We start from the raw sequence: 27,058 nt of genomic DNA on the forward strand, positions 1-27,058 counted from the left end.
CCCTGCCCTGCCCGCAGTCAGCCTCTGTCTCCAGTCAGCCCTGCACCTTCTGCTTTGCCTGCACCAGCCGCATCCTCCCTGCCCTGTCTCAGGCCAACCCCTGATGCACCCCCCTGCCTGAAGCCAGCCAGCCCCGCAGCCCTTGCCCTGCCTGAAGCCAGACCCTACCTCCAGCCAACCCCACATCCACTGGTGCCCTGGACTTTCCACGGCAGTAACCCTGCACATCTGCTTCAATGAGGGGGGCAGGGAGCAGCTGGGACCCACACATGTGCACACCCTAGGGTGACCAGACAGCAAGTGTGAAAAATCGGGACGGGGTGGAGGGTAATAGGATTCTAGATAAGAAAAAGACCCCAAAATTCGGACTGTCCCTATAAAATTTTGACATCTGGTCACCATAGCACACCCCCAGGACTCCTGAGTTCCATTGCTGGGTTTCTTATTGGTTCCACTGCTGGTTGTTTTCCTTTTCCTGGGGACTTTGGGCAAGTTGCTCCCCACTCTCGGGCTCTTTCCTCAACAGTCAAATGGGGATTTCATACTTTCCCGCTATTGGAAAGTGCTGGGAGAATCCCCCAGCAAAAGCTGCTCTGACAGTGCTAAGCAGCATCTGACCAATCAAGGTCGGAGCTCACTGCCCAGGAGGAGTGCTTGGCTCTGGGGTTTCACTTCAGCCCAGTGTAGAGAGAGAGCCCTAACCATGGAGTTTGGCTCAAGAAGACCAAGTCTCCAATTTGTTAAGGGTGTTTTGAATTTCAATCCTGTGCTCCAAAGTGCTTGGTGTCAGTTGTAAATTTTAGAAGCATGGTCTCCATTGCATTTTCCAAATCATTCATGAAAATATAGAATAGTACCTGACACCGGACTGATCCCTGCCAGACCCACTAGGTACACCCTCTCCATTGGGCAGCCAAACATGGAGAAGGGCTCCTGGAGTCTGGGCTTTCAACCGGCTCTGCACCCACATTACACTGATTGCAGCTGGACTACATTTCCCTCGTTTGCTTCTGAGAATGTCCTACGGGACTGTGTCAAAAGCCTTAGTAACACCAAGCTAGATCCCATCTATTGTTTACCCACCTCCACCAGGCCCAGAACCCTGCCAAAGAAGGAAAGAGGATTGGTTTGGAATGATTTGTTCTTGACAAATCCACGCTCACTAGTCATAAGAACCAAATTATCCTGTAGGTGCTGCTGACAAACTGAGTGTTTAAGAATGTATTGCAGGATCTCTCCAGCTATGGCAGTCAGGCTAGCTAGTCTGTAAGTCCCAGAGGTCTTTTTGTTCCCCTTTGAAAGATAGGTCCTGTCTTGTTCATGGATGGGAAGATGTTCTTTTTCAGGGATCTCAGACAAGAACTGGGGCACAACACCTGGTTTGTTAAGGCCACAAAAACGGAGGCAGGAACCTCTTCTCTGCTGCTGGCAAAGAACCACAGGTACCTAAAAGATAGGGACTCACATCTTTGAATGGGCTTTAAAAAGGCAGTGGTTAATAAGTTTGGCCCTGACCATTTCTTGTTTCCACATACTAGACATTTTAGCAAACTTTAGAATTCCTTGGTGCTGAACACTGTGAAACTCCCCTTTCTCCTTCACAGAGGGCTTTAACGCCCCTTATCTCACTTGGGCTCTAAACTGCCCAGAGTTCGAGGACTGTTCCTGTTCCCATTGGACAGATGGCAGAAGGGAAGTGACCTACCCAAGGCCTACACAGCAAGGCGGTGGCAGAGCCAGAAAGAGAAGCCACCAGTTCTGACTCCTGTTCTAACAGACGAAAACACCCCAGAGGCAGGGATAGAGCCCAGGAATCTAGATGGTGGGAAAATTTCATTCAAACCGTTTCTGTCCGAAAATCCCATTCAGACTAAACCAGTTTGTTTCTCCAAATCATAACAAGTGAGATGAAAGTTCTTTGCAAAAATATTTTGTTGCAAAACAAAAGCATCTCCTCTTTGTCAGAGTGTGTTAAATTGTCTCCTCGCACACAAAGAGGAGACACTTACATCTCAACCGTTAGGTAAGATGCTTCAATCTGAGCTAAGTCGTTCCTACTATTAACAATTTCCAAATAAAAAAATACAAATAAAATAGACTATTTCAGCTAATCTATTATGTCATAATCTGCTCTGAGTAAACATGATGGGAAACTTCATATTATGCACTACGTCTAGTGACACTCCCAAATGGATCCGCATCCTTCACCCACCATGAGGTAGGTAAGAGCGGATCATTATTATCCCTACTTGAAAGAGGGAGAAGCTAAGGCTGAGAAAGGAGAATTGACTTGTCTTAGGTCACACAGCCCGTCAGAGGCAGTGTTGGGAATAGGACCGAAGAGCCCTGATTTTCAAACAAACCATCGGATCTTGAATTTCAGACATTGAATGACCTGAATACTGTGCTCTCAGATGAGCTCCAGACCAACAACAGTGACAGTAATTATTCTGCAAGTATTTGAAGAGAACTGCAATGTTAGAGGGAATCATCAACTGCTCAGAGACAATTAATGCAGAGAAGCAGCAAAATTAATCAAAGATAGAACTGGTTCTGACTTATTTACTTGATCTTAAAAGAGAACAACAAGGACCTGAGTCTCCTCCCTATCAATAACCGCTGCTCAGCCAATCAGGGTAGAGACTGAGGACGGGAGGCTGAGGGTTCTCACCAGAGAGCCCAAAGGATGGCCCAGGTCACCGGTGGGGATCACTGCCCGAGCACTATTTCAGTCCCACATTTTTGGGTGGACCTTCCATAGTGGGAGCTGCAGAGGACTTCCCTGCAACACACACACACACCCCTCCGTCCTGTTGTTGGGAAGGGAACAGGAGAAAGGACAAAAGAAGCAAGAGAAGAAGAGGAGGGAGGGATGGAGGAAGAGGTGAAACAAAAAGGACAGACCCTAATGTCCCCAGTGATTCTAAGGGACAAAATCCCAGGTGCGCAATAAAATTCTGCCTCCTTAAGCTCGTGTTTTCCATGCCTAGAATTCACTTGTCACCAGATAGATCAGACTGAACAGGTTTCAAACCTCCAGGAGGCTCTTACCTTCTAAACAGGGACGGCTGTTTTCTAGTAAAATCACTAAAAGGGAAGGAGGAAACTCGAAAGAGGTTCCTCCTGGCGCTCACGTCCATGACCCCAAATAATCTCTCAGTCCTCAAAGAGAGACCTGGAGAAGGAAACGTGCTGAAGCAAAGCCACAGAGGTCTCTGAGGTTTCCCTGGCCCCTCGCCCCTGTCCTGCCTGGCTGATGTCAGCATCTCTCTGTGAGGTCACCACCTCCCCACCACCTTTGACCAATAGTCTGAGGTCCTGCAAAAGGCCTTTGTGATGTCACTGCCACACCCCTCCCTTGCTGGGCTAATGTCCTGCCCCTGGCCAGGCACTTTGGAGGTTTGAGCTACTCCCTGTGGATCACCCCACTCAAGGAGCATTCGTTCTAGGCAGCAAGCCGGCTAGACAGGAAAACATCAGACGCTGCTCCCAATGCTACACTCAGTTTTTCAGAAATTAGTCGACTTCATGGTCAGAAGAAACCATTAGAGCGTCTAACCTGCATATCACAGGCCTCCTGTATGACACAACAGCTACTTTTGGGGGCAAACACATTCCAGACAGGCATCTAGTCTTCATTAAATGACATCAGGAGATGGCGAATCCACCACTTTCCTTGGTAGCTTGTTCCTGTGGTGAATCATCCTCGCTGTTGACTATTGTGCCTTAGTTGTAATATGAATTTGTCTCTTTTCACTTTCCAGCCATTGGGTCTTGTTATGCCTTTCTCTGCTCCATTCAAGAGCCTGTAAATACCCAATCTTTTCTCTCCATTAAGGCACTTCAACACTTCAATGAAATCACCTTTCAATCTTCTTTTGATAAGCTAAACAGGTTGAGCTCTTTCAATAGCTCACTGGAAGGCATTTTTCTCCAGCCCTCAGAACATTTGGTGGCTCTTTGCTGCCCTAGCTCCAATTTCACAACATCTTTTTAAAATGAGGACACCAAAACTGGAGGCAGTATAAAAGTTGTATAAAAGGTAAAATTAAATAGGTTGCAGAGGAGTTTTTTTTAATTTCGGGTTTTGTTGCTAAAAATTTTGTCTCTCTGCGGTGAGAAAAAAACACTCCCCGAATGCCAAAATTTGAGCCATGAAAAGCGGCAGTGTGAACAGCACTTCATAGGTGGAGCTGTGCTCCCGGTGACGAAGCTCCTGCCCCTCATTGGATGTAGTTTGGCTTTGTTGCCGGGGAAGCTCTCTCCCAGCGATAAGGACGGCCACACAGCGCACCTTACAATGGCATGGTTAGAGTGGTACAGCTGCACCGTGGTAAGGTGCGCGGTGTAGACACAGCCTCAGAGCTGGGGAAAGCCGACAGGCGCTGAGGAGCACAGGGTTCAGACAGAGACATCCGGTAGGAGAGGAACTATTCACAGGGATTCTCTATGGCCTAGTAAGGTGGAGAGGATGGAAGATGATAATGTACAGGTAGGTTCTGATGAGAAACAGTGAAATGAAAGAGTCTCCCTCAATTACATCATGTAATAGCAGACAGCTAAAATGGGACACATTTTAGAAGTGCTTAAATACAAACGCTAAATGTCTAAGTACTAAGACTGGTGAATTTGAGTGCCTGGTATTGAGTGACGATATTGATAGAATAGGCATCACAGAAACCCCTGCACCCCCTCCTGTACCCACATGGGGAGACTGACCTGTGTGCATGGAGCAGCTGGCATTGCTGCCCCCCACTCCTCCCTGGAACGCTGCTCATCTGGGCACCCCTAGGGGCTGTGGGATGTGGGGGCAAGAAGTGAGATCATCCGAGCTCCCTGCATCCAGGTCACTTTCCTCAGCTGGGCTGCATAGCGGGAGGGCAGAAAGCAGCAGCTTCTGATGCTCCCCTCACAGCACAGCCCAAATGGGAAAAGTGACCAGGACGCATGGAGCACATAGGGTTGCTCCTTACTCCCCTCAAACCTCTATGGACCCATGGAGGAGCATTGGGGCAGGGGAGAGCAGTGAGCACCTTTGCACTGCCACATGGTGCCCTTTGACCCCTGGAGCCCTGGGCGGCTATCGGGGGGCACCACCCCTAAGGCCGGCCAGGCTCCCCAGAACGAGCAGCAGAAAACACAGAGACTGGCCACACACTGAGCAGTGGTAGCCTGGGCGGCTCGTAATGGAGGCTCAGGGGGGAGGGGTGTCATAACATTTTTTCCCAGATTTGGACCTTAGCGTCCAAAATATGGGTGTTAGCATGAAAACCTCCAAGCTTAGTTACCAGCTTGGACCTGGTAAAGCTGTCACCAGCCAGGGATTTATACAGTGTCTGGCTCACTGTGGTCTTCCCAAAACCTTCCCCGGGGGACCCCCAGACTCAGATGCCTTGAGTCTCACAACAAAGGGGAATAAACCATTTCCCTTTCCCCTCCTCCCCTCCAGGTTTTCCCTCCCTGGGTTCCTGGAGAGATATACAGAAGCAAGCTCCGTGAGTCTAAACAGAGGGACTCCCCCCTCCCTGTTTCCAGTCCTGGAAATAGAAGTACCGAGATAGCTAATCTCTCTTCCCCCTTACCCAGAGGGTATGCAAAGTCAGGCTTAGTAAATCTAACACAAAGAGATTTTCCCCCTGACTTCTTCCTCCCACCAATTCCCTGGTGAGCTGCAGACTCAATTCCCTGGAGTCCCCACTAAAGAAAAAATCCAACAGGTCTTAAAAAGAAAGCTTTATATAAAAAGAAAGAAAAGGACATAAAAATGGTCTCTCTGTATTAAGGTGATAAATACAGGGTTATTTGCTTAAAAGAAAAAAATGAATAAACAGCCTTATCCAAAAAGAATACAATTTAAACATTCCAGCAACTACACACATGTAAATACAAAAAATACAATATAAACTTATTGTCTTATTATCTTTGTACTTACAACTTGGAAACAGAAGATTAAAAAGGCAGGAGATAGAAAAATCACTCTCATAGCCGAGAGGCCACAGACACAAGACAAAGAACAAAGAACTCACACACAAACTTCCCTCCACCCAGATTTGAAAAAGTCTTGTTTCCTGATTGGTCCTCTGGTCAGGTGTTTTAGGTTACTGGTGTTACCCCTTTATAGGTAAAAGAACATTAAACCTTAGCTATCTGTTTATGACAAGGGGGCTCAGCCTCCCCAAACCTTGCATTGCCAAGGGGACAGTGGGGCCCATGACCAGGGGCCCTGGCCAAGTTAGGTCCCCCTGGAAAAGTCTCCCCTATGTCAGCCCCAGGGCTGGAGGAGCTCCCACTCCCTGCTACAGCCCGGGGGCTGCAGCAGGGGCACAGAACTTCTCTGGTCTCAGGGCCACAGCGGGGCAGGGGTAAAAGAGTGATAGGGTGGGGCTGGTAGGGGAAGGGGTGGAACAGAGGTGACAGTGGATGGGGCCATGGGTGGAAGAGGTGGAAGGGGGTAGAGCCACAGACAGAAGGTAGGGACATGGTTCTGGTGCTGGGGCCCCCACACTTGTTCTCCCTTTCCCGGGGGTTTGGCATCACTAGCCCCGGCTTAGCAAGTAGGGTTCAGTGGTCCCCATAATGTGGGGTGCGACTCCTAGGGGGACACAGAGGAACATTCATGGGGGCACCTCAGGACCTGAGCCAGCCCACATGGAGGGCAGGGAGGGAGCACCACTCAGCACCGCTCTGCCACAGCTCTTCCCCAACCCCACCCTCAGCCTGAGACTCTGGCTCCCAGCCCGGCGTCGACCCCTGTACCCCTGTCCGCACCCCTCTCCCCAGCAAGCAACAGCCCCACTCCTCCCAGCCCCGGTTCTTGACCGTGGCTTCCGAGGGGCCACAGCCATGGCTAAGAGGGCACAATGTGAAATGTTTGGGGACCACTGGTTTAGGGTGACGTCCTCAATCACTTCTCTGCAGTCCAATAAAAGCTATTCCTCACTCACCTACCCCTCCATCATGACGGACTAGGTATGTTCTGCTGCCCTTCACTCATACAGGAAGGAGAATAACATTTCATTCCACTCAATCCTAAAGTGATTTGTAACCCAAGACCATCCCAAACTGGTCATTTTGGGGAAGCGGCCCCATCATGCTGCATAGCTAGGCAGAGTAGGTGTGTCTATGCAAACACGGTCTGTTCCTGAAGTCTTTCCCCAGCTCCTCACTAGGTGAGAGAGGGGAGCTCATTCAGACCCTGCTTACGCTTAGTATTTAAAAACTCCTTAGTGTCCCTATCTCTGCCGGCCTTAGATTTCTCCTCCTGTCAATTTTTTAACAGCTCAGATGAGGTGACCGAGTGGTTAAGGTGATGGACTACTACCCCATTATGCTCTGCCTGCATGGGTTCAAATCCCATTCTCATCAGAGGCATTTAGTCTTCACCCTCCTTTATAGACAACTATTTCTCCCTTTGGTACAATAACAGATCAAACAATGTTGCTTGTGTTACCCAAAATTGGGTCAGTTAGTAAGCTTAGAGAGGACTAATAATGCCCCTCCCCCCCAGAGTTTGGCAGAAAGCAGCACATTTATTAGCTTGATAGCTAAGCTCAAAAGAAGGGATGGGGGAGGGTGTCACACTCATACTCACGCTCCCAGGACAGGCCTGGCAGTGGAGATGTCAGGATCTTTTAAGGTAAGTGTCCCACAGCGCAGCAATGGACGGTGCGATGAAGATCAGTCTCCCTGAGGTACAATAGAATGTAACACAGCGAACCACTGGCCAGATGGGTCGGGTGAAGGGCATTCACTGGAGGTACAAAGGAGAGTGGGAAAGCCACTTCACAGGCATTCAAAGAGGGAAAGGACACAAGCTGGGGAGGGGGGGAGTTTAACAGACCTTTTGAGCATACAGGTTATACAGAGCATACAGATCACTGCTGCTCCTACAACATGATAAGTTCTCAAGCAGCATGTTTCTTACTTTGCCCATCTGTCAATTTTGATGATTATTGATGGAAATATTTTGCCATTGGGTTGTGTGTTTACACAGAAATTGACATTTACCAACAAACACGCAATTCTTCCAAGCCTGCCTAGTCTGCAGTTGATGGGTTTAGAGGGACACATTCACTCTTCCAGGTCCCCATGCCAGGCCTGTGCTCTCCAGGTTGTCAACTTCCCACACTGCTGGGATCCTTCCCTCATATCCCCCCAAACCACTGCCCCACCCCCACTTCTGGGGTCCCCTCCCCACACTGTCTAACTCCCCTGCTGGCAGGATCCCTTCCTGTTCCTTTCATTTCCTGCCTCCACTCTGGGCAAAAGCTCTGCACTCTTCCCACACCAGAAGTTGAACCCAGGCCACCTGGATGAAAACCAGGAATCCTGACCACTAGCCCATATGGGACTGTTGTTGCATCTGACGAAGTGGGTATTCACCCACGACAGCTCATGCTCCAATACGTCTTCTAGTCTATAAGGTGCCACCGGATTCTTGGCTGCTATTATTACTACAACTCAGGCCTTGGCTACACTGGAGAGTTACAGTGCAGGTGGTGGCTTTACAGCGCTGTAACTTACTCCCCGTCCACACTGGCAAGGCACATACAGCGCTGTATCTCCCTGGCTACAGTGCTGCATGTGCTCCACCTCGACGAGAGGAATAAAGAGAACAGAGCTGGTGCTGCAGCGCTGGGGTGCCAGTGTAAACAGTGATTAATCTTACTACGCTGTCACTGACCTCCGGAACCTTCCCATAATGCTTTTAAGTAGAGATAACGCTCTTTGTTTTGGTGTGATGCCTCTGTTTGTTTTGTTGTGAGCTCAAGGCTCCCGGAGCTGCTTATCTAAAAACCAAACACAGTTACTGTTTGCAGTGAATGAGCAGAGGCAGGGGGATCCCTTTGGAACACCCACAGCTGGTGTTTGCTTGAGGAGAGAAGCAGCCCGGTGGGCACGGGGTTGTCTGTTTTGGATCAGCGGCTTATCTGGTCTGTGAGGAAAAAAACAAAGGCGGCTATTTGCATTTAGTGAATGAGAGAGGGGTGGGGGAGGAGGCTTGAACTTGCCAGGCAGGGAGCTGACACAGTGTCAGCTCCAAAAATCCACTCGCTCTGTCTCCCCCATGCTCCGTGTCACACTCCACCCCACCCTCCTCTTTTGAAAAGCACATTGCAGCCACTTGAACGCTGGGATAGCTGCCCATAATGCACCACTCCCAAAAGCGCTACAAATGTGGCCATGACAGTGTGCTGGTAGCTGTCAGTGTGTCCACACTGCAGCGCTTTCCCTACACAGCTGTAGGAAGACAGCTTTAACTCCCAGCGCTGGACAGCTGCAAGTGTAGCCAAACCCTCTCTAAGCCGACCCCTTATGAGAACAGCAGGGACTAGCATGACTAGATGTCCCGATTTTTGGGTCTTTTTCTTATATAGGTGCCTATTACCTCCACCCCCGTCCCAATTTTTCACATTTGCTGTCGGATCACCCTAGCAGGGGTTGCACACAGGGCTGCATTAACCTTCAGGTGCTGAGGTTTCCCTCTCTCCATTCCCAGTGCCTGTGATCAGGAAACAGACATCAGGGCTCCCAGGTGCTGCACAGACCATGACTGAGATCAGACCCCATATTACGCAAGGTGCTGTATAAACCCTGGCCAACACTGAGACACCCAGGGGGTTCCCCTCAATTTCCCTGAGCCTCTGCTGCCCAACTTCTTCTGACTCCATCTGGATCAACTCCCCTTGCAAAAAACCCACCTTTCCAAACAGTCCTTCTTTCCTTGCCCCCTGATTCTGGTTTCACACCCTGGGACCATCTCCTCTCTTTGTCTCTCCCCCTCCAGGTGAAGCAGAGATAGAGGCAACTTCAGCCACTGGAGTCAGCCCCAGCGAGCACTGCAGCCAGCCCCAGTGGGAGGGGGATGTTTGCAGACATAGGAAGGGAGCAGCTGGGAGCAGGGGGTGCTGGGAAGAAGGCAGCAGGAGAACAAAGCTCAGAGACCCAACATGGGGAAATTCCAGGGGGCGGGGCTCTGGCACATCCCAGGTGCGGGCCGCTCCTGGGGGCGGGGCTCTGGCTCAGCTCGGGGGCGGGGCAGCACCTGGGGGCGGGGCTCTGGCACAACCCAGGGTGGGGCTGCTCCCGGGAGAGGGGCTCTGGCCCAGCCTGGAGGCGGGGCAGCTCCTGGGGGCGGGGCTCAGGCATAGAGCAGGGGCGGAGCAACTCCTGGGGGCGCGGCTCTGGCTCAGATCGGGGGCGGGGCAGCTCCTGGGGGCGGGGCTCTGGCACAGGCCAGGGGCGGGGCAGCTCCTGGGGGCGGGGCTCTGGCACAGCCCGGAGGCGGGGCAGCTCCTGGGGGCGGGGCTCTGGTTCAGCTCAGGGGTGGGGCAGCTCCTGGGGGCTCTAGCACAGCCTGGGGGCGGGGCAGCTCCTGGGGGCGGGGCTCTGGCTCAGCTCAGGGGTGGGGCAGCTCCTGGGGGCGGGGCTCTGGCACATTGTGACGCGGAGCCCAGGCTGAGCACCTGCTCCCTGGTTCTCCACGTGCTGCCAGCAGCGCTGGAGCTGCCCCAGCTGGAGCGGAGCAGCTGTTCTCAGCTGCAGCCAGGATCTGCCCCCGGCCCCGCTGGGATCCAGGTGAGGACAGAGACTCGGGCCCCGGGGCTCCCCTTGGTGTGGCTGGCGGGGGCGGGAGGGGAGAAGCCGGAGCTGCAGGCGGGGGAAGGGCGGTGGGACATTGTGACCCGGAGCCCCTGGGGAGTGAGAGGCGCTGGGGGGCGGGAAAGTGACTCTGCCCCAGGGAGCCTGGGAGAAGCCTTGGAGCCGCCTCGGCCCCAGTGGAGCTGCAGGAGGATCCGCCCGCCCCGCTGGGATAGGGGGGCCGGGGCCCGGCCGTCGTGTGGGGGGGAGGGGCGGACCCCGGGCCCGGCCCAGGGGGGGCGGAGCCTGGGGCAGAGCCCGAGGCCCGGCGAGGGAGCGGAGCCTGGGGCCCGGCGGGGGGGGGCGGTGTATTAAATCGCTCCCCATAGCAATGTGCTACTCCCGGGCACTGCGCATGCCCAGTAACAGCCGCTGAAGCCGCTGTCCTTCCCCCTGCCCGGACCAGCCGTAACGTTCCGCCGGGCGCTGGGGGCGGGGCTGGAGCGGGGCGGGGGAGTAACGGGGGGGGGCGCTGAGCAGGAAATTGATGGGCGGGGGGGGTCAGGCAGCTGGAGGCAGGGCCGGGGGGTGGCTAAAGGGCACAGTCCGGGCTGGGGGGAGGAGCAGGAGTTGAGCTCAGGGGGAGGCGCTGGCAGAGCCCCCCCTTTGGTGTGTGTGGGGTGTCAGGGAGGGGAGAAGCTGGAGTTGCAGGGAGGGGGAGGTCACTGGGGTGGGGGGGGTTGATCTGTCTCTGTGCAGCCAGGACATTCCCGGGGGTGTGGGGGACGGTGAGTTAACTGGATCCTGTCCCTGTTTTTGCCACTTCCTCCCACACACACATTCTCTCAAGATTTCCCCTTTTCTCTCTCATTATCACACGTGGCTATAAAATCCAAGGAGATTCTCCTCCCCTCCAATGATCAGCTTTCTAATTGCCTCTGATTTTCCCTTTTCTCTCCATACTTCTCAAATGTCAATTTAAAATCTCTTCGATGGGGGGTGGATTTTCCCACCCATTTTATCTGCAGCGATTTGTCCTTGTTTGGGTGGGAAATTGTTGCCCTGGGTCATTCCCCAGAACATGGCTGCCCCTGGAGTGGGATGGGATGAGGTTCCCGTTCTCTGCCAGGGCAGGGAAGGGAGGAGCACATCCCCCATGGAGACTGCCCAGACCCCATTTCCCAATCCCCCTGCTGCCCCCTTCCATTGTCCAGGGAGCCTTCCAGCTCCCCCCCTTAAATCAGCTCCTCAAAGGGCTCTGAGCTGCTCACGTGAATGGTTGCCCCGGGGCCGGGGGGGACCATCACATTCTGTTTATGTATTGGACAGTCATATAAAATCCAGTCCAACAGTCCCCCTTTTCCACTAGTTATTTAATAGCAACATCAAATCCCCTCCGATCTTGGTGGTTTTCTCTCATGTTATCAAAGGTCGTTTGTGACAGGTTCTCTCTGCGTGTCTCAAAGATTGATATAAAATACCCCAAACATTTGCCCCACTTCTCTCTAGTTGTTTTATTTCTAATTGAATATGATGGGTTGTTTCCCAATGTGCTAAGATGCAGCCGCCTCTGGGGTGGATCCATGGTGGCCATTATTTGCTAGTGACAGCCCGTGGACCTTTCTTGCCCTCCAGGCCTTCCATTCTCCTGTTAAAGAAGCACCCCCCAGGCTCCCTCTGCCTGTGTGACTGGCCAGCAGGAGATGGTGTTAACTTTCTAGCCACTTCTCACACTCTGTGAGGTAACACTTGCAGGGGCAGGGAAGGTGTCTGTGTGGGGAGATTGCAGCTGAAGGGGCATTGTGGTAGGGGGAAGCCTCTGGGTGGCTGGGCAGGGGGTACCCTAGTCAGGTTGGTGGGTTGTGGAGGTTTGGGGTTTTGGGGGGGTGGTTGTGATGTGCCCATCCCTGAGGCTATGGGTCCTGGAGGTGGGTATCGCTGGGGGCCTGGTGGCTGCAGAACAGTGGGGGTGGGTGTCTCTTGGGGGGGCGGGACAGAGGGTTAGAGGGAGCCTGGTTCTGTGCCAGGGGCTCTGTCTGTGCTTCCCCTGCTGGTTCCTGGTTTTGTTGCCATGCCCAGTGCACAGAGCTGGAGGAGGGGATCCCTGGCACTAGGTCAGGGCATGCCAGGGAAGCAGAGTGAGGAGTCCCACTGTAAAGCATCAGGGGGTCACACTGGGCAGAGGAGGGGGTCCCAGGCAAATGTCAGGGTAGATCGTTCTGGAGGGTGGGGGAGTTCCTAGGCAGGCAGTGAGGGACTGAGTTCCCAGTGGGGGGGTCCCTTGAGGGGGTCCCTGGCTGCTGGGGGCTCTTGGTGGGGGGAACCCTTTGGGATTCCTAACCTGGCAATCATGGTGTGGTGGGGGTTCTCTGGCCGGTGGAGCTTTGAGGGGTATCTGGGGTCCCTGGCCAGGGACTCTGGGGGCTGCATCCCAGGGAATATCTGATGGGCCCCTGGCTGGGGGGTGTCTGGGGCCCCTGGCTGGGGGGTCTGGGCTCTGGGTACTAGGGGGTGTCTGGGGGCTGCTGCTAACCATGATCCTTCTCTCTGGTCAACTTGTGCCAGAGTCCTGGCTCCAAGTCACCAGGTCACCAAGTCCATTCCCCAGTCACGTACCCTGTCACTGGGATAACTTTCTGTCCACTTAGCAAACACTGTTAGTGTGAAATCACAGATTTTGCTTTTCTCCTCTTTTGAAAACTGCAGGAACTTTCGGTTCCGTTTGGAAAATTTGTGCCCCCAGTCCTTGTCCTAGATCTGCGGGGGTGAGGGAGGTGGGAAGGGAGTCAGCACTGCCACACGATGGTCTTTTCCACAGCATTCTGGACTCATTCTTTCTGAAATCCGGTGTCATTGAGACCATTGTTAATCCAGAGTCACTGTATGGAAAGACAAGGAGTGATTCCAGATGGACAGTGGGGCAAATGAGATCAGCAATTCTCCCTGTGAGGAGGGGCTCCCATTAGCTGCTCTCCCCAGAGAGCTAAAGGAGGGAAGCTGCTCAAACGCTCTGTCCCTCTCTGCTCAGGATATTGGGGTTCAGCTTCCTGGGTCAGATGCTGCAGCCTCCATTGTGATCTGGGAGACCAGGCTTGGCAGCTTCTGCTCCCCCAGTGAGGCTCTGTGCTGGGAAGTGACCTTAATTAAAGCTTCTTCTCTGCCCGGCCCAGGGGATGACTTTCTGCAGCTGGTCCTAGCCCCCTAGGGCAGCCCTGGGCCCTGTTACTACTAAATTCTGAGCCAGAGTCTCCAGGTAACTGAAAGACCTCAGGGAATGTCCTAGGGTCTGGCAAGAAAGTGACTCTGCACAAACAACCCCACCTCATTTCTCCTCCCATTAGCGGTTGCCAGGAGGAAATCCAGCCATGGGAGAGCAAAGCCCCCAGGAATGGGACTGTCCCAGCCAGAGGGGCAGGGAGAGAGGACAGGGGAAGGAGAGACTGAAAGGGGCAGTGGGAGAAATGAATGTGGGGGAGAGATTTCCAGCTCTCTAGTCCACCCAGACACATGTATTGCTGCATCCTGGGGCAGAACCACTTTCCAGTGAACAAAACAAGGATCAGACAGAGCAAAAGCCAGTTCCTGACTCCATATTCCCCCTGCTGGGGTGTGGCTGCCGTGGGGTCACTGTCTGAGGGAATCCCCCACAGTGACTCCTTTGGTTCTGCTCTTTTCTAGCCTTGTGTTCAGAGAAGGGGTGAGGGGAGAGAGAAGGGAGGTTAAAAATGTGTCTGTGGACTTAGCCTGGCAGGAGGGGCCAGGTCTAAATTGTAATAAACAGATTGAGCATTTCCTAGCATGACAGAATCTAGGGTGTCTGTCTGCAGGGAAAGGGCCTGCGGGAATTGTGATGTGAAATTAACTAAAACCGGTTCTGAAACGCCCACAACTGCCCTTCTCCCCCAGACTGGCTGCAGAATGACGTCCATGTTTTGCTCCAGCTCATCCCAGCCTGGCGTGGGACAGGGAAGAGAAATGGCTGCAGTGGAGTCAGTCCAGGTAGAGATTATCGGGGGGTTGCTGGTGGGTTCCTGCTGGAGGAAAGGGAGAGCAAATACACCCGAGGTGGGAAGGTTTGCAGAGTCTGGTTTGGAGGTTGGAGCGGGGCAGGAAATTCACAGCGTGGGGAAAGGAGGAGGCCAGGGTGTGGCAGACCTGCTGGGAGTTATTTACTAAGTGGCCTAGATTCTAGGAACAGACCCAGGAGGTTTGGAGGTGGAAATGCCCTAATTTGTGAAGAGAGAAAATAACCCACCTACATGGAGCTAGTCAAACTGACCAGACTCCTAGTGCTGGAGCCTGACCTCACTAACCAGCAGCTGCTGTGAGATATGAAGGGGACACCCATGAGTCAGGCTTATTGGAGCTGCCTCTCCCTTCATATCCCTCTCCTCACAATGAGGAGGGTGTTGGGCGTCCTACCAGCGAGCTCTCCCTGGACCCTGCTAGGGGCTCCATCTCCTGTATCAGTCAGTGGCTAGTAGGGGGGTGATGGATCTGCTGGGAGAGACAAGGGGCTCTCTCTTCATCCCCTCACCCTGGCATTTGCTGGATACTCTGAGCCAGGTTGAGGTGGGACTCTCCTGACTACGATCCACCCAGAGCTTCCATTTGATTCACTCCTCTCTGCCACAAATAGTGGGGCTGTGAGTGGGGCAGCAAGTCCTTAGTGTTGGACTCTTGCTCTTTCAGGGGCCGGTGACCTTCAAGGAGATGGCTATGTATTTCACCAGGGAAGAGTGGGCTCTGCTGGACCCCGCTCAGAGAGCCCTCTACTGGGATGTCATGCAGGAGAACTATGAGACGGTGGTCTTGCTGGGTAAGGGTTCCTGTCCCTTCTGTTCTTGGAAGGGGAAATGAAGAGTGAAGGTTCATGCCACCCCCACAATGCCATCTGTACCGTGTCCTGTTTCAGCATCACCCCAATAGGCCAGTGACACACATAATACCGGAGACCCTCCTCTGCTGCAGAACACTTTGGGAACAGAGCACAGGAGCCGTATTGCACAGTGTCAAATAGCTCCTGTTTGCTCAAGTGAAACTGGGGGTTAGGTCTGGCATAACTGTCCCACACCCCTAATCATTTCTGTTGCCCTTTTCTGAACCTTTTCCAATTCCAATATATCTATTTTTGAGATGGGGTGACAACATCTGCATGCAGTATTCAAGATGTGGGTGTATCATGGATTTATTTGCTGTTTTTACAAATATGATCTATGAGATATTCTGTCATATCTATCCCTTTCTTAATTATTTCCTACATTGTTCACTTTTTTTCACTGCTGCTGCACATTGAGTGGATGTTTTCAGAGAACTATCCACAGTGACTCCAAGATCCATCTCTTGAGTGGAAACAACTAATTTAGACCCCATCATTTTGTATATATAGTTGGGATTGTGTTTTCCAATGGGCTGCACTATGTGCTATCCTGTCATCTAGTACTGCTGAGATCCTGGATTCAGTAATATCCCTGCCCTTCCTGTTCCCTTTCTCCACCGAACCCCGCCAGCCCATGCTTCCTGTTCCCAGCTTCCCCAGGATTCTCGCACTGTCTCTGAACCTCTCTGTCAGCAAGAAGCAGTGCCAGGGACACTTGCCCTCTGTCTGGAGTCTTCGATTTCTGGGACATGGATTTACTTTCTCTGTGTTGTAAGAGGCTCTGTCATAATGAGTGTCTGTGACGTTACCCAGAGTACAATCTGGACTGTTAAATAGCTGTGTCCCCTCAGTTCTCCAGCCTGGGGTGCCTTTTCCACTGTTTTCCCACGAGAACAGCCCCTCTTGGCCAATTAACACACAGTCTCCAGCATGTAACTCACTCCCAGCTACACAGTATTGAGTGCTGCTAGACAGCCACTCATGAACTACACCTCAGGAGAAAACCAGCAAATTCTCAAGTGCCCAACTTTCCCCCAGAAATGTGCATCTTGCACTGTCCAGCACGCTACTGAACGACACAAGCTCATATGAAGTCTGTCATTTCATCAGTGGAAAATGACATGCACCAGCTTGTTATCCCAAACAGAGTTTCCAACACACTTCAATCCACACATACTGGTTAGATGAACAATAAACCAAGATTGTTAACTACCAAAAACTAAAACTAGGCCCAGTCCATGAAAGGGGCACTCCCAGGAGAGACTGTATAAAGGCTGGAACATGAAACACCTTTGTAAACCTGAGACAGCTGCCTTGGGGACAATGACAGGGAGAATCCCCCAAAGTGACTCCTTTGTTTCTGCTCTTCTCTGGCCTCCGATTGTTCCTTCCAACGTGGAGTACTTTCCACTTGTCTCTACTGAATTTGATCCTATTTACTTCAGATCATTTCTCCCGTTTGTCCAGATCATTTTGAATTTTAATCCAATCCTCCAAAGCACTTACAACCCCTCCCAGCTTGGTGTTGTCCGCAAACTTGATATGTGTAAGAGAGAGACTGTTACTGGGAGGGTTTCCCCATGTGTCAGAGGGTTACACCCTGGTGGGAGGGGGCTAGGCCTGTACTGGAATAAGGTCACTCTGTGCTTCACAGTGTGCCAGAACCTAGAATGTGCATTAGCAGGGGAAAAGCTGGGGGGAATCGGCTTGTGGAATGGACAAAAGCCTAGTCTGAATTCTCACACCTTGCCCTTTTCACCCCGGCAGGCCAGAGAATAACATCCATGTTTCGCTGCAGATCATCTCGTCCTCCCAGGGGCAAGGAAATGGCTGCAATGGAGCTGGCTCAGGTAAGAGATTATCAGGGTGGCGGGCTCTGCTTGGAGGTTGAGGAGCAGTAAATGCATAAGAGGGTGGGAATTGCTAGAGGTGGTGGGAAGCAGGAAATATCTCGGGTGGAGAAAGGGAGGGGACAGCATGTGACAAACCTGTTGAGACTTGTGTAGTGTAGGGCGTGATGGGTTGTCACCCCCAGGAGGCAGTTTGTGGAGCTTCTGGGAACTGCTGTGTCCTCTAACCCTCACGCTGGGCTGGCCCTTCTCACACTGCTTTGCTGGAGATTTCGCCAGCCTCTCCAGGGCCTGTTATCACCCAACACAACAGCAGGTGGCGCCATGCAGCCAACTAAGCTACCTGAGTGCGTTACCTAAGCCACTCAAGGACAGATAGAAGACAAGAGCCAATTTCCCACTCCCCAACCTTGCACACTTGCTGTAGTATAAATCCAGAATTATACCATCTTATAGTGCATGGGGATCTCTATAATGCAAGCTCATTAATATAGTTCCCCTTCCCCTCGATATGGGACAGATGTGCACAACAAGCTGAGATTTTCCCCAGACACTTCACTCAAAATACGCTGGTTAAGATAAAGCATCAAACAAGTTTATTAACTGCAGAAAGATAGATTAAGTGATTATAAGTGATAACAAACAGATCAAAGCAGATTATTTAGCAAATAACCAAAACTCAGGCTAAGCCTAACATACTAGATGGATAGAATTTGAATTAGCAATTTCTCACCCTGACTGATGGTACAAGCAGTCCCCCAAGTTTCCATACACAAGCTAGAAATCTCTTGATCCTGGGAGCAGCACTTCCCCCACATCCGTTTTTGTTTCTCAGGTGTTTCCAGGAGTTCTCTTGTGTGGGGAATGAGGCCAAGAGATGATGTCACACCCCACCTTATGTAGCTTTTCCATATGGTGGGAACCTTTTGTTCCAAACTCAGTTCCTAGTCCAGTTTGTGGAAAAATACAGGTACTAAAATGGAGTTTAGTGTCATGTGGTCTGGTCACAGGCCCTGCTGAGTCATAGTAGCCATGACTCATAGGCTGGCTGAAACATTCACAGGAAGGCTAAGCTCTTCCACAGTCCATTGTCTTTGTTGAGCCATCAGCACTGTCTGGCTTCTTCATTGTTGTACCTGAAAGGCTCGTTGTGGGTGTTACCCAGAGTAAGCACATTTGAAATACAGATGCAGAGTCAATATCCATAACTTCAGATACGAACATGATATGTGCACACAAATAGGATAATCATATTCAGCAAATCAGAACTTTTCCAGTGACACCACACATGATGCATCTTGTACAAAATAGATCATAATTATGTCCTAATCATATTATAATCATACCACTATGATGAATATGGGGGTGTAGTGTCAGGTCCTAATTTCAAGGCACAGGAGTTGGGATGGAACTTCCCCTCTTTGTGGAACAGGAAATAACCCTCCAGCCAGGGCTGGGACAACTTCCCAGACTCTCAGTGATGGAGCCTGAATCTACTGGCATTTCATTAATTACCACCAACCCCAATCTTTGTGGCAACTGTAAACTTTATCAGTGATGATTTTGTACTCTCTTCTAAGTCATGGATAAGAATGTTAAATAGCACAGGGCCAAGAACCAATCCCTGCAGGAACCTGCTAGAAAGAAATCCACTCGACCATGGTTCCCCATTTACTATCAGAGTTTTTAATCTATCTAATGTATGCCGTGTTTATTTTGTATCATTCTAGTTTTTTTAGTAAAAATATTGTGGTGATCAAGTCATGTCCCTTACGGAAGTTTAGGTATATTACATGAATACTATTAGCTGCAACCAAACTTTTGATCTCATCCAATAAGGATATCCCGTTAGTTTGATAGGCTCTATTTTCTCTAAACCTTTGTTAATGGGCACTACAATTCTGACCTTTTAACTTCTATTCTTTATGATTGACTTCCCCTTTCTTCCATATATTTTATTTGGAGAGTGCTGGGATTCCTACCAGGGAGCCACTATCAGGGTCCAGAGACAGCCCCATCTCCTATGTTAAGCTCTGGCTAGTAGCTATGTGATAAATGTGAAGACCCTGCTTCTGTCTGTCAGCTGAGAGACACAAAGGTTCTCTCTTTCTACCCTCTGATGCCTCCTGGCTGCTGTAAGCAAGGTGGGGTGGGACTCTGTTAACATGTGCCTCCCGGAGCTTCCATTTCCCTGGTGCTGCTGTTCCGTGAATAGTGGGGTTGTGAGTGGGTCAGCAGGTACTGAGTATTGGACTCCTGCTCTTTCAGGGGCCGGTGACCTTCGAGGAGGTGGCTGTGTATTTCTCCAGGGAAGAGGGGACTCTGCTGGACCCCACTCAGAGAGCCCTCTACAGAGATGTCATGCAGGGGAACTATGAGACGGTGGTCTTGCTGGGTAAGGATTCCTGTCCCTTCTGTTCTTGGAAGGGGAAATGAAGAGTGAAGGTTCATGCCACCCCCACAATGCCATCTGTACCCTGTCCTGTTTCAGCATCACCCCAATAGGCCAGTAACATACATACTACCAGAGACCCTCCTCTGCTGCAGAACACTTTGGGAACAGAGCACAGGAGCAGCATCACACAATGTCAAATATCTCCTCTTTACTCAAGTAAAACTGAGGGTTAGGTCCAGCATAATGAACAGAAGCTTCCTACCCCCAGCCTTCTCTCAAACCCTGAGCCTTCTCTACCCAAACCAGAATGTGCTTGGGGTGTAACAAGCAGGCGGCTGGAGTCAGAGGTGCCAGTCCAGGGTTACTTATCATACAGACACTCAGTGCGTCCTTGAACGCTGGCTGGGAGTATCCAGACAGGGGAGCTCCAGCAGCAGAACACTGAATCTCACCCAGGAGTACAGATGACACAACTCCTCACTGATCTAGATTGTACCCTAGCATGTGAAAATGGCCTAGGTTGGTAGTGACATTTCTTGAGACATGGAGAGTCTTGCTCCCATATCACCAGGTGTAATAAAAATAACAGGAAAGGCCAAATATGGAAAACTGATTGTTTAGCTTGCTTTTGACCTGCATCATATTTTGCAATATATTCCAAATAAGGAAATTAATGTGCAACATATGTGTCATTGTTTGTGGTTTTAAGTTGTAAAAGGCTTGTGTGATTTTTAGCTCGGGGACAGTATTCCAATAGCTGTCGCCCCCTGCGTGCTTGTAACCAAGAAAAGAGCCTCAGGCTGAGCTGATTCAAATATTAATCCTGTGGTCGTTTTCCACAACAGCCTCAATAGGTCCCTGTGATGGAATGTAAGGCTACATCTAGACTACCCACCGTACCGGCGGGTTAAAATCGATTGCTCGGGGATCGATATATCGCGTCTCATCTAGACGCGATATATCGATCCCCGAGCACGCTTATATCGATTCCGGAACAACACCAACCCCAACGGAGTTGCTGATTTGACAGGGGGAGCCGCGGACATTGATCCCGCGCGGTGAGGATGGGTGAGTAATCCGATCTTAGATATTCGACTTCAGCTACGTTATTCACGTAACTGAATTTGCGTATCTAAGATCGATTTCCCCCCGTAGTGTAGACCAGCCCTTAATGTCTTCACACCTTCCCCCTGCAGGAGAATGGCTTTTTGACCAGCTGTTTGCCTTGCTGTCTCTGAGGAACTGGTCTGTGGGTGTTCCCCAGAACTGTAACTTTTTCAGTAATATCATACTGTAAAATCTCACCATTTTACATACAGTGTTACTACACATTTTAACAGGAGGATAATATTCAGTAGGTTATGCGTTTTCTAATGATACCTCACAAGCCATACTGGGTACAAAATTGATCATAATTTTCTAGAAGAGTGAACACAGGGGTATAGACTGACACAGTGTCTGTGTGTGTGTTCCCAGCAGATATGTGGGTATTTCAATCCCTCATAAGCACAATGTTTGGCATCTTCAAGGACCTGGGGAACTGGTCCTGGGAATTCACTAGTTTAGCAAGTGTGAGACTGCATGAAATTGTGGGACACTTTGGTATTAATAATAAAATAATATAATCTGATAAAATTGCAATGAATCATGCTAGGTATGCCATGTAAAGTGTTAGTGAAAATGTTATGATTTGCCAAGTATGATAATTTTGTTTCTATGTTTCTATCACCTTTGTATTGTGAGTTACAGATATGTAGGGTATATCTGTATTTCCAGACTTGTGCAGTTTTTCTGGGTGACACCCCCAGACATATTGGCATCAACATTGCCTAGCGTGTTTGATGGCCCATTGAGGGTCATCAGCTGTACAATGAACCCATGGACCAAGGGGATACACCTATTGAGTCAGCAAGACATGCCAGGGTTTGCCTGTGTAATGAAACCTCCAAAGCTTTTCCATGCCATGTGCTGTGAAGCTTGTGTTTGGGACACAGGAAGTACAAGCCACATGGCAAAAGGAATATAAAGCGCAGCTGCATCATCTCCATCTTGTCTTCAATCCCCCTTCCTACCTCTGGAGCAACTTCTCTACAAACTGAACCCTGGAACAAAGGACTGAATGACCCATCCAAGCTGTGGATGCGTTCCAGACAGACTTTCAAGCCAGCAACTCACCAATACTGCTAAGAACCTGATATATCCATTTTGGAATGTATCTGACTGCTTTTCCATTTAACTTCTTTCTGTCTGTCTTTCTTTTAAACCTTTAGTTTAGATGCTAAAGAATTGTCTGGAAGGATGGAATTTAACTTCATTCTTTCATTTGTTCTTTCTTCTAAACATTTAGTTTAACTGCTAAAGGATTGGCTGGCAGCATGGTATTTTGGATGAGATCCAAACCTGGGTAATGTGGCTAACCTACCCACCCACTTCCTGGATCCAATTAGGATCACTCTCCTGCTGCCCTCTGGCCATGCTGTATCACAGTGAGCAGAGTTTTTAAATAACCTCTCACTGTACGGGACCTAGTTGCTGATTAGGAGTCAGAGGGGGCCGTGTGATTTCTTTTTTCAGAGTCTCGTTAACCAGTGTGTGGGATCAGAAGCACAGTTTGTGACTGGTCAGTGAGTTTAACTTCAGTGTTAACCACCAGTTTGAGGAGCATCTGCTCTCCCTTTTTCAGCCTGCTCTGACCTTGGCATTTTCAGTGAGGACTGCCCCAGGCACACCAGGTCACACTAAGCACTGAAGATAAATTAATAGAATGTTTTTGATGATCAAATTGTATGAAATCAACTGAACTCCTTTGTTTTCTTTCATCTGAGCAGAGTTTCTGGTTTTCCAACGTGATGTGATCTCCCAGCTGGAACAAGGGGAAGAGCATTGGGTCCCAGAGCTCCAGGGTTCAGAGGAAAGAGAGATCCTGAGATCTCCCCGCACAGATGAGGAAACATTAAACCAACTCAGAATCTGTAAGTGCCTGAAGGAAACATCTAGGATGCCCTACAAAGCTCTTGGGAAGTCTCTCAGTTCATTATTGTCCGTAGCAGGGGTCGCATCCGCAGGGTAAATATAGCTCAAGGCTTCCTATAGATGCTAGCAGACACCGGGCAGTAGCTTTCTCCCTTCCCCCTGTGAAGTTGGATGGGATGTGAAGGCTGAATTGATCCCCTCCTCTCTCCTGTTGGGGGGAGCTGAGTTCCTGATTTTTATTTGACCTCTCTCCAGCACTTGCTTTGGTTTGGCCTTCCCCTTTCCATCCCTGTTTGAGGTTTCTGTCTCTATCACAGCAGGTGATGCAATGACGTGTGAGGTTCAGCACAGACCAGAAAAAGAGCAGGGAAACCAGCCAGGGGAGAAAATGGATAAATTTATTTCCTGTCAGGGAACTCAGAAGGGCCTTAAGGAAACCAGAATACAGCAGGAAATCTGCAGGGAAAAGCAAAAAAATACATGTGCTGAGTGTGGGAAAAACTTCACTTACAGATCAGGCCTTTCTCAACATCAGAGAATCCACACAGGGTAGAGGCCCTGTGAATGCAGTGAGTGCGGGAAAACCTTCAATCACAGCTCAGCCCTTATTAGGGCATCAGAGAATCCACACACAGGGAGAGGATCCTACTTGAATGCAGTGAGTGCGGGAAAACCTTTCAAGTCACAGCTCGAAACCTTATTGGGCATCAGAGAATCCACACAGGGAGAGGCCCTATGAATGCACTGAGTGCGGGAAAACTCTTCACTCAAAGATCAGACCTTATTCGGCATCAGAGAATCCACACACAGGAGGGGTCCTATGAATGCAGTGAGTGCGGGAAAACCTTTAATCACAGCTCACACCTTATTCGGCATCAGAGAATCCACACAAGCGAGAAGCCCCGCAAATGCCGTCAGCAGGCCTGCACAACTCGTAAAGCGGTGATGTAGAGAAATCTCTGTATTAACTATCTCTATAAATCTTTATAACGTTGCATTGTGTTATTTTGTATTAAGTATCTTTCTGTATTAAGTATCTTTATGACATTGCATCCGACATGATGTTATTTTGTAATTCATATGACTTGGCATTGTGCCTCTCTATTTTCATACAACTTTGTATTAGATCCCTATATAGAAAATTGGTAGAAAACTTTGTATCAAATGTTATAGCCCCTAAGGATAGTATAGTTAAAGTAAAAGAAAACATGTGCCTTTTTGCTAGAAGTAGAATAAGATCTTCCCCCGCACTCTGTAATCAATTGCTCTATTGACTGAATGAGGTGTGAATGAGTGAGGCTTGGAAGACACCCACCTCCAGACAGCTACAACAGTTGAAGAGGGAATGGGAGCCAGAGCAAAGGACAATACAACTTGTCAAGTGGGCCCAATAAAGAAGAGCAGACATATTGATGGCCTCAGGGATTAGAAGCAAGCACCTTCTTTAGAAAACACCCTCTTTGAGCAGCATTGGGACAACACCCAGAGAAAAGCAGCACAAAGACCAACGGACGCAGACCCAGATTTTGAATCTGGTCTAGATTTGCATAAGAGGGAAGCTGCTATAAATGCGAGGTGCCTTGCAGAAGGACCCCGGATCTCGTCTTGTCACCATCGGACCATCGATTTGGATCGGTAGAAGCCCGGCTCCACCCCTCCCCCATCTAACTCACCTGGCCAGTGCAGTTAAGGGGAGCAACTAGTTGATAACAACAGCAAGACGGAGTGTGTTTATGTCTGTGTGTGTGCGTGAATGCATGACTGTGATATATATCTCATGTGCATATCATAGGGTATTAATTGATACCTGTATTACTAATAAATGTGGCATTTTGCCTTAATCCCCCTGAAAAGTTCCTGTACAGTACTTTGAGTACAACAGCGAGGGCCACAATACTCCAAAGAAAACAGCTGAGGACCGAAACCCCCCGGCCCTGTGGAAACACCCCCCACTCAGGACCTCCCAGCCTGGCGGAAACACCCCGCCCAGCCCTGCAGAAACAAACCCTCCTTCCCCAGCGCCGCCCCACCAAAACAGCTGTGGGTCAAAAAGGAAGGTTGGTGGTGGGGAGGTGTTACTTGATGTTAAATCAACCAGGGACTCCCAGCCGAAGAGGTGGCTGGGAGCCCTCAGGGTCAAATTAAAGGGCCTGGGGCTCTGACGACCGGGGGAACCCGGAGCTTTGCAGGGCTGGGGCAGGGATTTAAAGGTCCCAGAGCTCCTGCTGCTGAGGGGAGCCTGAGCCCTTGAAATCCCAGCCCCACTCCATCCGCTGGAGCTGCCGCCGGGATTCAAAGGGCTCTGGGCTGCCTGCAGCCACAGGGATCCCTGAGCCCTTTAAATCTCAGCCGCTGCCGGGATTCAAAGGGCTCTGGGCTGCCCGTGGCGGTGGGGAGCCCTGAGACCTTTAAACCTCAGCTGCGGCCGGGAATCTCTGCGAGCAGCCCAGAGCCCTTTGAATCCCGGCCGTGGCTGGCAGGCCGGCTTTAGGAAGTGCGGGGCCCAATTTGAACATTTTTGGCGGGGCCCCGCAGGGATGATTGGGGAAAAAAAAGCCTTTCAGTTCTTAACAACCGGTTCCCTATAAAAAGTTCTGCCACAGTATGTATTTTTTGTACCAGTAGGGTTACCATACGTCCGTATTTTCCTCCCGGATGGCGATTTAAGAACCAAAAAGCCTGACATGTCCGGGAAAGTACAGATGTATGTTAACCCTACCTAAAGTTCTTTTTTAAAAAGATGGGTCTGAACTAGAAATGAGCTCTGCCACTCCCTTAGGGTGTGCTAGGGTGCACATGTGTGGGTCCCAGCTGCTCCCTGCCCATCTCATTGAAGCAGGTGTGCAGGGTTACTTCCCTTGGAACTGCAGGGCACCAGTGAACATGGGGCTGGCTGGAGGTGTGGGAGGGGGAGGATGCGAGAGGTAGGGTCTGGCTGCAGGCTGGGCAAGGGGTGTGGGGCAGGCTGGAGACAGGAGGTGTGGGGTGGGCTGGCTGGCTTCAGGCAGGGCCACAGGGAGGGTGCGGCATGGGTTGTCAGGGCTGGAGACAAAGGAGTGCGGGACTGGCTGGCTTCAGGCAGCGAGGTGCGGCAGGGGTTGGCTGGAGACGGGTTGGTGCAGGGCTGAAGGCAAGGCAGGGGGTACGGGGTTGGCTGGAGACAGGGCAGGGGGTGCAGGGCTGGTGTGGGCAGGGCAGGCAGTGTGGCAAGGGCTGGCTGGAGACAGGGAAGGGGGTTCAGGGCTGGCTGGAGATGGGCAGGCTGCAGGCAGGAACTGGTGCAAGCAGGGCAGGAGGTGCGGGGCTGGTGCGGGCAGGGGGTGCAGCAGGGGCTGGCTGGGGACGGGCTGGCTGCAGGCAGGGCAGGGGATGCAGGAACAGGGAGTACAGCCCATCCTCTATGGTGAGTGCCCCCTCCTCCTCCTCCTCCCCCGCTCCCACTAGGGTAGCAGCAGCAGCCTGGGGCTTGGAGGCTATTTCAAGGGCCCGGGGCGCCCCTGCTTCCACTGCCCCAGCTCTGTAAATAGCCGCGGGAACCCTGGGGAAGCGGCGGGGCTCCAGTGGCTATTTAAAGGGCCGGGGAGGTAGAAGCAATGGGAGTCCTGGACTTTTTAAATAGCCCTCAGAGCCCCACAGCCATACCCCAGGGCTCCAGCAGCAGGGCTCTAGTGGCAATTTAAAGGGCCTGGGTTCCAGCCCCTGCTGGGAGCTCCAGGCCTTTTAAATTGCCCCCTGGGGAAGCTGGGCCACTCTGGTACAGCGCACTGGCTTTTGCTGGTACTGGGGCTTGGGTGCGGGGTCCTCTTAGGAGCGAGGCCGATTCAGGGGAATTGGTTGAATTGGCCTAAAGCCGGCCGTGGTGGCTGGGATTTAAAGAGCTCTGAGCTCCCCGCCCGCCTGCCCAGAGCCCTATAAATCCTGGCCGAGGCTGAGATTTAAAGAGCTCTGGGCTCCCTGCGGCTGCGGGCAGCTCAGAACCTTTTGAATCCCGGCCGCGGCTGAACTTTAAAGGGCTCTGGATTCCCCGCGGCTACGGGCAGCCCAGAGCCCTTTGATTCCCGGCTGCGGGACGCACAGTGAGACTTCACGGGCCGCACGTGGCCCGCGGGCCGTATGTTGTGCAGGCCTGGCATGGAGGGGCAAAATAGGTAAGAAATTTCCGTGGCCTGTCACTAGCAAATAGTAGCCACCATGGATCCTGCCAGAGGTGGCTACATCTTAGCACTGTGGGAAGCAACCCTTCACAGAGACCATTTGTCTTGTGGTTTGGGATACTTCTCAAGACATGCTGCACTCAGAGTGACCCCCTCATCCCGTGACAGCTGGAGAAAAGAAAAGGGGCCAGCCAACTCTCCCACTACCAGCTGCGAACCGCTGATC

The 27,058-nt window shown here is 51.2% G+C and overlaps 1 protein-coding gene, 1 non-coding gene and 1 pseudogene across 10 annotated transcripts in view; 2 read left to right on the forward strand and 1 right to left on the reverse strand.

Moving 5' to 3' along the window:
* Positions 1–27,058, forward strand: part of LOC127031107 (zinc finger protein 707-like) — a 769,794-nt gene that overhangs the window by 259,606 nt on the left and 483,130 nt on the right. For 5 of the 9 annotated variants that reach the window (XM_050917859.1, XM_050917861.1, XM_050917863.1 and 2 more), the window contains exons 1-4: positions 10,521–10,578; positions 14,471–14,580; positions 15,274–15,400; positions 17,228–17,310. In XM_050917859.1, coding sequence (XP_050773816.1) covers positions 14,500–14,580; positions 15,274–15,400; positions 17,228–17,310 — 291 coding nt within the window. In that variant the 5' untranslated portion in view covers positions 10,521–10,578; positions 14,471–14,499. Of the gene's footprint in view, positions 1–10,520; positions 10,579–14,470; positions 14,581–15,273; positions 15,401–17,227; positions 17,311–19,578; positions 19,706–27,058 lie in introns of those variants that run through there. The other 4 variants (XM_050917854.1, XM_050917855.1, XM_050917853.1 and 1 more) reach the window with 3 other exon arrangements.
* LOC127031106 (zinc finger protein 345-like) overlaps positions 1–27,058 on the reverse strand; it is a 565,317-nt pseudogene that overhangs the window by 87,104 nt on the left and 451,155 nt on the right.
* TRNAS-ACU (transfer RNA serine (anticodon ACU)) lies at positions 7,284–7,365 on the forward strand. Its single transcript has one exon. It is a non-coding gene; the product is annotated as a tRNA-Ser (tRNA).

The sequence above is a fragment of the Gopherus flavomarginatus genome, chromosome 11 (genome assembly GCF_025201925.1).
Source record: "Gopherus flavomarginatus isolate rGopFla2 chromosome 11, rGopFla2.mat.asm, whole genome shotgun sequence".
Classification (NCBI taxonomy): domain Eukaryota; kingdom Metazoa; phylum Chordata; order Testudines; family Testudinidae; genus Gopherus; species Gopherus flavomarginatus.